We start from the raw sequence: 10000 nt of genomic DNA, 5'->3' as shown, positions 1-10000 counted from the left end.
GTCACCTGAGAAGCTATCGTGTGTGTGTGTGTGTGTGTGTGTGTTTGGGTTGCGCAACATACAATCTAGTTAGCTCTCTTTCTCATTCTTTGTTCACTGCCCTGTGGCCGAGAAAGACAATCCTTACATGTGTATACATTCACAGGCCTCTAAATGTCACACACACACACACACAGATTTTGGCACACACACACACACACAGAGAGCCGGGTAACCCATAAAGATTTCCATTACGTTAATGATGTGCCACATTTCTGGTTAATTTGTGGGCGTGGATACAAACATCATCAGCAGTAATATAATGATAATGGAAACGTCTTGTTATCACATTACAGCACATGTGAATTCACTGGAGTGGCTGTGATTGTGAACATTAAGGCTTGTCCCACACACAGACGGAGACTTATGGCCGCTTTGACAGCAGACGTCACACTGAGGTTGGAACATTCCTGTGACATCCGCGCTTAAAATAAATGTGAAAAATGTGCATCCTACACAGTGTGCCCTTGTTACTGTATGACAGCGTTCAAACACACGTCAGTCCCACAAGACGGGAACAGAGACAAAGTTGACTTTGTTGTGTGTAGGCGGCACAGTTTGGGTAAATTCATTTTCAAGGCGATCAGTTCCGGAAGTGGATGTTTCTATCCACTCTGTCCATTCTATCTATTCATATAGCAGAAATTGCATGAAATTAGTGAGAATAATAGAGATATCCTATATTCCAGGCCGTTTTCCATTCAAACTGCAGAGGGAGTTGGTGACTTGACCCTGGTCAGTTTCATGTAGCTCTGCCAGCTCACTGACAGGAAAGAGATAGGGGAGACATGCATACATACATATTTAAGTGGGACTGATATTTACCCCCATTTGGCATGAATTCCCATTGTATTTGGATGCTTTGGCAATAGTGTGTATGTCTAATTCCTGGCAGTGAAGCCTAGTGAATGTAATTCAACTGACTGAGTGACAGAAAGAGAGACAAATATAGAGCAGAAGGGGGAGACAGAGAGAGCGAGAGAGAGAGAGAGAGAGAGAGAGAGAGAGAGAGAGCTCATTGTCAATCACTGTGTCAGGCTGCAGCTCTCTCCTCATGCCGTACACTTATAGGACAGCACCACCTTCTGGATAAAAGCCAGAATAACAATTTATGAGCCGGCTCCTTTGATCAGAAAATAACTAAAATGAGAATCAGTTGCTGGCACTCCGAGATCAAATGATATCTCCTGTAACCTCAAATATTTTGTTTTTCTGCTTTTCTGTTTTTTTCCCCCTCCAGCTTCCAGTAAGCATGTGAGCTGGCTGCTGGGCCGGGACGGAGACGTGAGCGTCAGTGTGATAGGGGAGATGGACGAGTTCAAGTCCTCCAAGCTGCTCAAGAGCCTGATCAATAACAGGTACAGACAGAAAGCATTTTACAGCTTACGTTTTTACCCATCTGTTGCTGCCTTCAAGTGCTCCTCGTAAACTCCTGTTTCCACACAGCTCAGAAGTCCTTAAGTATGACTTGTTGGTACATTCAAGTGTTTTCATAAATTATAACAAAATGGACCCTTTTTGGTAGTTGTTGTTGTTGTTGTAGAAATCAAGTGCAATAAAACATCGAGTGCAAGTGATGTTTTAATTAATTTATTAAAATAATGAGCAATAATAGCAAAAATAGTTAACTAAAATTTATAGAAAGAGTGAAGAAGCATCTAACAATATGACTTATTCACAGTGCAAAACAATAACATTTAACAGTAAAATGCATCACTTTTACCATGACCCCACTGACCCCGTTTCTATGCTATCTGCCTACTAAACATCACAGAAATCAGAGAAAATTCCAACTTTCCCAGTCATGTTTACTTCTTTCTTGGATCTTTCATGTGGCTCCACCTGTAATTTCAGTATTTCTGACAGCACTTGAAGGAAGCAAAATAGTCCCCTCCCATGTCCCCCTCCATGCAGGCCCAGCCAAACTATTTCAAAGATTAATTAACCCAATTCTTGAATAAATAGGCAGACCTTATTAATTCTTGCGATTCCAGATTTGAAATAACATAAAAGGATTCTTCGTACAGGGTTTTGTTTGACCTTAGTGATGGACCCAGTGCTTAAAGATGTCCGCCTCCTGGGTGGACATCATTCTGCCATGTCACTTGGGCCCATCCACCAGTGGAAGGTGTTTCTGAACCAACTGGCAGCAGAATCATTGACACTGGGACTTTGCTTTGCACTGTGGGAAGCATAACAACATCACACCAGGAGGCTGCCATCTTTAATGAAGTCCTTGGTCCATTTAACACATTTGATAAGCTGAATTTTGAAGGTTTAGCATACATTTCAATTTGAGCACTACTGCAAGAGACTCCTGCTTAAACACATGTCAAAGGAATTCACCAACCTTTTGGCAGCTAAGCTCTTGGAGCCAGTTATGAGGAGATTGGTAGCAGTTTCATCTCTTTTTCCAGTATTTGGTGCATTATGTTTTACAGTGCACGTTTGCTAGGTTTCACCATTGGCTAAAACACATACAAGAGCTTTAACACGTACCAGCACTAGCAATATAGAGGCAATTTGCCAGATGACTAACTGGAGGATTGCTTTAAAGGTTGGAACGACTTTTATATCCTGGTCTAAAAATGCAGGTCTTTGTCTTCCAGACTCCAGAGTGAGAGTGTGAATGGCATCCAGACAGTGGACCTGCTGCCAGAAAGAGAGGCCCAGCAGCTCAGCTTTGAAGAAGACATACAGCTGCCCCTCACAGATGTAAGTATGTGTGTTTGTGTGTGGCTTTAAAGGTGAGAGGGTAAGCTGGCCAGTTATTGGAGAGAGAGAGAGACAGAGAGAAAGAGAGAGAGAGAGAGAGAGAGAGAGGGAACCCCTGCTCTGCTCACCATCACATCGTGTCCCTCTTCCATCCAGGAGGAGGAGGAGGAGACGGACTCGTGCAGCGGCGAGTACGACCTGAAGGACCCCGCCGAGGACAGCGACAGCGAATCAGGCGGCAGCGTGGACAACCTCAGCGACTGGGCTCCTCTCTACAGGCCCCATCTCAGTAGCCATGGCAACCAGCTGCCACTCACGGCCCAGCTGCCAGACGCGGAGAGGACCCGCCCACAGGACAGAGGTGAGAAAACGAGAGAGGAGGAAGGAGGCTGGGAGAGACGTGCTGTAGCTACATGTGCTTTTGTGTTGCAAATGTCTGTATCAGTCTGCGATAATCATGTTCTGACACACGTCTCCATCCCATGGGTGGTAATTGGGTATGGGGAGGTGTGGCACTCGCCGTACCTTGGCCTAAGTGAGTCCAGATTTGGGCTTGTTGTTATAATAGAGAGGAAAGAAAGAGCGAAAATCCTCAGAAATCCCCAGAAAAGCCCTAAGCTGTGGCAAAGTACTTGCATCTGATTCAATTTGCTAGAAAAACCTCCAAACCTGCTTGTATTGACTGAATTTGTGGGAATAAAGTAGAACTGATAGCTGACAAGATATTATTATCATTTGTTCAGTGGGATAAATTAGTAGATGTAGCTCACCAAACTCAGCTCAGAGGAATATTGGTCCTAAATGCTCTCCTGACAAATTTGTAGATATCGCTTAAAATAGATTTCCAGGGATTTTGCTTGATATTTGCTATTCCAGTATAATGAGAAAAACTACAAGAACTCACATAGGCTAAGGTATGGTGAACGTCACACCTTGACACACTCAATTGACGTCCATGTTGGTGACCTAGCACTAATCACATTGACCAAATAACATCTTGTCAGTCATCAGTCATCGCTGCATTTTTTTCCCAAAAAATGTAGTCGATTTTTGGCTGCAAATGATATTAGATTTTAGGGACTTTTCCGTGAACTGACGCCCCTCTCCTCTCCCGCTCAGTGGTTCTGATCGAGGAGCAGCCGGCATTCGGCGGTCGCGTGGCACAGCTCAGGAAGACATTCGCCACCGGAACGCCCACATCCGCCTACACCAAGCCTCCTCTGCCCGTCAAACCCTCCCACCTACAGGCGAGAAGCACCCCCTTGCTCCACTAGGCCTTGGGGTGCTAAGACTCCATACTGTGACCCCCAGTGAACCAGAACCTACGGAACATGACGCAAACGCTGCAGGACCGGGTGCATTCGAGGACCAGGTGGAAAATTGGGGGATCCTCACTTGAACCTGAGGCGTGAACTGACATTAGGCCTCACTTCAAGGAGCAGACCGGCAGACTGAGGGGCGGAGGGAGAGAAGGACTGGAAAGCTTTTGAACCGAGGTCCGCCCGAATGATAGAACCGAGCGGCTTTGATGTCGCTGAGTTCAAATGCGCTCGTCCAGTTGCTTGGGACTGACAGACCGACAGAGAGACAGGCTCTGGATCGCTTATTAAATGAGAAGCTTTATTATTGAGATGTCAACGTTAGTCAGTGGGGCTGAAAACAATGTAAAAATCGTATTCAGGTCCTTCTGTTTTGTTGAACTCTGTGGTGATAAAAGTGAAGAAACAGTTTGGAATGTAGTGTGTGTGACTTTTCAGAGTAATGTTTTACCCTCATTGACTTTCAGCAGCATTGCTGACACACACAGTATCTCCACAACAAACACACCAGTGCAAGGGCTTTCGGGGACAGACTGAACGGACTCTCACAAAGGGCCCTTTAAACCTTGAACTATCCCTTTTAAAAGGTCTGCTTTCTATCCTATCTCAGTAGTGGTTATTTTTTTGTAGATGTGAATGAATAAATAGCGTGTAATTGTGATTAACAGATTTGCGGGGAATCACAGAGTGGACCATGGACATCACATGCGAGACACTGCAGGAAGATGATGAATATTTCCTGTCAGAATGCGGTATTATATATCAGAGAGGAAGAAAACCGCCTGTGTGTCTTATCACGAGTGACGTAACCGCTCGCCATCTTCTGAGGAGTGGAGTGTTTGACCTGTAGTTACTGCTTAACTATTCGGTCACATGCTCCGTTTACTTGGTCACCGATTCCTTGCCTAAGATCCTGACACTTTGAGCTTTGTGTTGCGTTTCTCCCTCCATTTGTATTGTGGATTCTACTGCCTGATTTTGTATGTCTATTGTTGGTGTGGTGTGGTAAAAAAAAAAACAGATTTCATGCTTTGATTTACATCCCGGCTTTGCATTTCAATAAAGTTGTATATCTGTTGCATATGTTGTCGGTGTGTGTATGACATCAGAGACTCATAAGGCCAGAGAGAGAGGGAGAGAGAGAGAGAGAGACTGAATGATAGGGGAAGACAGAGATACAGAGGAACACTTGAAGAAGTTGGTGCTAGCAGTTGTTTACACCATCGACATAGGCATCTATTCAACAAGCCGCATCAGAAACACACACATACACACACACGCACACACACCCACACACGCGCACACACACACACTCCCCACTCAGTCGAGATCAAAAGGAAAGCGTAGAAAGCCGATTAGCGCGCGGCACAGACTGAAGACAGAGAGCGAGACGGTCGGGGGAGACAGAGCAAAATGGGAGTCGGGTCACGGGAAGCACCGAGTCAGAGCCAACTTAATAAAGCCGCTCGCATTCCCCTCACCACCTCCACACCCTCAGCCTCAGGATCCTGCCTCTGTGTGTGCGTGCGTGTGTGTGTGTGTGTGTGCACGCATATGTCTTGAATCATGTGACTTGACGCGGCCAGTCATGCACACAGTGTGAAAAGCCCAGCTATATATAGTAGAGCAGTGTTGGGTTTCCCACTAAAGCATTGTAGGAGGCAAGTCATCTTTGTCCCATAAGAAAGTGTGTGTTATTGGGTTGTAATGTCTTTTCTTTCAGCCTGCAGAGGTGTAAGTGTCCCCTTTGTCCTGGGAGGTGAAGCCAGGAGACAGGGAGTGTGTTGTCTATGTGTTATGCTTTAAACACATGTATGACTGTAAATCGTTGTATACAGCTCATATATCATCATTGTGTCATTATATGATTCACAGCAAGGATTATATGTGTCTGATACCATTTTCCCTTGGGACAATAAAGTGTATCTTATCTGGCTTTATGAATGAAGTCGATGTGAACAGATAGACGATGAGTCAGAAGATCAGACAGTTTCACAATTCCGGCAAACCCATTACTACAGTAAGTTTATGGCTCAGTAACCTGTAATAGGCTATGAATAGAACGTCACTGAAGGACAAAATGTGGCTTTCTCATTAGTTGCCTCAAGACTGGATAATTAATATGTAATTAGTCTTAACATTGCCCATGCTATTGCTGTTGTGAGCATGAAATTATGAGTACGAGTTGCCTATTTGCCAAACCAAACATACATTACTTACTACAGAAGTTGCCTTATACAAACCTGTATAGGCTAAAAGAGTTTGTCCAACTTCAACACTGAGTGTTTATCTCATTGCTGCCTTTATTTGGCTGCTTCTTAAAAAGGGGTTCAAGGAAACAAGCAAACCAAGCTTCATATTACACAGTAATATAACAGTATATGTCAAGTATTACATTTTAATCTCTAGTAGATCTATTCACTAATAGATATTTTGCAATTTAAAACATTGAATAAAGACAAATTAGAAAGACGAAAACATACATTTAAATTGAATAAAGATTTTCTTTTTTTGTGTGTATTTGTGAAGATTGACCATTTCAAAGTAATAAAGCAGGCAGTGTACAATGTAAAATGATTAATAAATACCACCTCTTTTTGAAGATTACCAGGAACAAAGCCTAGTACAAATTAGACATATTTTATCATCTACATTTGTATTCAAAATATACTTTAATGTCCTCCATTCTACAAACCGGTACAAAGTTAAATTTTCGTATTAAAAAAAACAAATCTTGACTTAAGAAACTAATTATCCACTAAGATGTGATTGAAAGTATTTGGGCCACTTGGAATCATCAGCCACTATCTGGGAAAAAGATCAGTAAAGAAAAACCATCTATTAACTCTATGCCACTAAAAACCTCTCCTAAGGGTGTTATAAATTTGTGTGTAAGATGATCTACATATTAAATAGCGAAAAATACAATTTCAAGGCATTTCCCAATAGCCTACTTTATGGATCAGTATATGCTTTGTCATTCCAAATGCTTCTTATAGGCTTCTGGGACAATTATGAGGCAAATGATCTCGTCACCCTGTCAGTCCACGATGGTATTCTTCTGCATCATTCATGTATTCATTAATAATTCCATCTGATGCTTTCATCCCCCCAAAAATATGATCTAAACACTTAGACCGTGCTTCAAAAATCAACATTAAAGACCTCATGTAACAGACATCCGAGCTCAGCGTGTGATGTGCTGCTCCGATAAAGAGGAAATGTGGATGGGAATCATGCAAATGAAACAGTGGGAGGGCACATTGTGTTAGTGAATACTCGCCCAGTGCTTCAACGACGGCAATCAATTACACATTATGAGGTGGCAAAAAGAAAAAAAAGAAGCCATGATGAAATATGATTGCGGGCGGACAGACAGACTTTCATCGCCATATTTGCCGTGACTTCCTGGAACCGGCCATTGTGCTTTTGAAATCGCCAACGAGCTAAAGATTAACAGGATTTTGTATACACATTACCTCAGACACAGGGGCAGCGTGTGGACTTGAGCTGAGAGATGCCAATCAAAATGTGAGTGAAGTGAGATACTGGAAGAATGAAGAAAAACGTTTTGAAGTGCGAATTTCTTTTAGGCCTGATTTTACGGTTCCGTTAATGTCTTTCAACTTAGCCACGGGGTGCAACTTGCTTCGAAACACTGATAAGGATGTTGCTGTAATTGTTGCACATGTCATTTTAAAGTGAACTCCCATTACTTTCATTTCCCGGAAAACAGAGTATCTTTCATGGTGACCTCATGCTGCACCAGTAGGCGTGAATATACATTTCTAATCAATGAAACCGTCCGATTTTTGATCAGTCCCGCCCCTCTGCACCGCTCCCATCCAATAAAACTGCCTTTCTCTCCCCATTGGCTGAGACTTCTGAATGATCCCTCGCTGCGTTTTGTCCCGCCCCAACATCCTGTTTCAACAGGAAATGCATCAAATCCAGTAAAGACGCCATTTCATGGGGTCTTTAATGCTATTTACTGGTGTTTCTGCTCGCTCTTCCCAGGGAGCACAAGACCGAATTAGAAGCAGAGAAGAAGCTGTTTACAGAGGAAGGCCTATCCTGACTCCACCTTTAACAGCTTTAAGGGTCAAAGGTCAAAGATCCGTTGACTCCTGGGGTCATGGAAATATAACCTGAGGGGTAGATGAGATTCTTTAGGATATACGAAAGCATTGTGTTTCTATATGGGGTCGTATATATCTGTATGTCATGTGTGAGACTCCTAAGAATAGATAATAGATGGATAATGATCTGAGAAGGCAGAAAGACACATTTTTCTAACACTGGGGAAACAGAAAAAAAAGGGAAATCACAATGAGACACTGTGTCTCCAATGGACAAAAATTCAAAGGTCTGGCTCGTGACTGCGGGTCCGCCCAGCTGCAGCTCCAGGATCCAGCTCCAGATCCAGCTCCAGCTCCAGCCCCAGCCCCAGAGCTCCAGATCCAGCTCCGGCGCAGGTTGCCTGGCGCCGGGCAGGTCGCTCCCACTGCAGCGTGAAGACGAGTTCGCCACAGCTGAGTTTTTCCCCTTCCTCCAGAGTGGGAGCTGGATGGCTGGTGCAAACATATGTACCTCCACAGGGGTCTGTGACAGCACACACTGGCTGTCCGGACAACGCATCCATCATTAACCCCCTCCCTCCCTCCCTCCCTCCCTCCCACCCTCTCTCCTCTCTCTCTGTCTCGCTGCATTTCAATCTCCCTCCATCACGGATCTCCCACGCTTCCATCTCTCTCTCTCTCTCTCTCTTTGTTTGGCCCACGCTATCTTCATCCCCTGCTGTCCGTCTCCCCCGTCTTCCTCCCTATACACACACACACACACACACACACACACCGTTCCTCTCTCTCTCTCTCTCTCTCTCTCACTCTCTCTGTGGCCTGCTTTTCACCCCCCCCCCTTTCAACCCCCCCACCCCCCCCCACAACCTCCTGTTTCACCCTCCTCTCCCCTGCGCTCTACCTTCCCCTTTTCTCCCTCCCGCTCCGTCCTTCACCACGTCTCTCTCTCTCTCGCCCCCTCATCCCCCCCCATTTGCCCCCCTCCCTCCCTCCCTCCCCCCTCCCCCTCTCCCTGGATCTGCTTTCGACCCCCCCACCCCCCACCCCCCCTCCTCCTCTCCACCCCCCTCCAACCCTTCCCCCTCCTCTCTGTCCTCCGTTCAATCCCCTCCCCTCCCCTCCCCTCCCCTCCCCTCCCCTCCCCTCCTCCCTTCTCTCCGTCCCCTCCTGCCATCTTGCAGGCCAGTGGAGCCAGACTGCAGGCGTTCAGGGAGTCACTGGACCTGCTGGGCAGCGGGTGACACAGATTTCCGGTGTGTGTGTGTGTGTGTGCGCATGTGTGTGTGTGTGTGTGTGTGTGTGTGTTAGTGTGTGTGTGCATGCGTGACGGGAAAAGGGAGGGGGGATTAAGCTCCAAATCACTAGAAAGGCACCGAAGGGGGAAGAGAGAAAAAAAAAAAAAAGCCGCAGATCAAGAATTTGAAATTCCCCCTTTGTCTGGGGAGAGGAAGAAATACTAGACTGTGGACTTAACAAAAGACTGTGTGTTTCTCATTCAGTGGGAACGCTGTAATAGCATGATGTTGGAGCTCAGTGCTTTTCTCCATGAGTTGGCAGTGTCCTGCGTTGGCTGGCGTGCTGTGCTTTCTCTCTCTCCCTCTCTCTCTCTCCCTGCCTGACAAACATGCACACAAACACGCAACCCCCCCACCCCCCCACCCCCACAGATGCACACACACACACACACACACACACACACACACACACACAGTCCCTCTGCGATCCCCCTGACTGAAGGCGCACAGGAAGTGCAGCCGTGGCCCAATTATAGCGTGACACCTCGGGCCGGCCGTTACCATGGTTACGCCTTCCCTGCGGTCCCCTGGAGTGTGGCGCCGAGGAAGAAGG

The 10000-nt window shown here is 45.7% G+C and overlaps 1 protein-coding gene across 1 annotated transcript in view; it reads left to right on the top strand.

Annotated features, from left to right (window-relative positions):
• Positions 1-5980, top strand: part of LOC139647066 (SH2 domain-containing protein 4A) — a 10988-nt gene extending 5008 nt beyond the window's left edge. Inside the window, exons 3-6 of the mRNA XM_071522893.1 lie at positions 1280-1397; positions 2649-2754; positions 2911-3115; positions 3874-5980. Of these exons, the coding sequence (XP_071378994.1) occupies positions 1280-1397; positions 2649-2754; positions 2911-3115; positions 3874-4028 (584 nt within the window). The 3' untranslated portion in view covers positions 4029-5980. The remainder of the gene's footprint in view (positions 1-1279; positions 1398-2648; positions 2755-2910; positions 3116-3873) is intronic.
• The last annotated feature ends 4020 nt before the right edge of the window (positions 5981-10000 follow it).

This window comes from Centroberyx affinis, unplaced genomic scaffold (genome assembly GCF_046629955.1).
Source record: "Centroberyx affinis isolate AG114_WGS23_722 - 3 ecotype Tasmania unplaced genomic scaffold, CSIRO-AGI_Caff_v1 ptg001042l_1, whole genome shotgun sequence".
Lineage (NCBI taxonomy): Eukaryota > Metazoa > Chordata > Actinopteri > Beryciformes > Berycidae > Centroberyx > Centroberyx affinis.
Note: the sequence above shows the minus strand (reverse complement) of the source record. Positions and strands in the feature narration are given on the sequence as shown.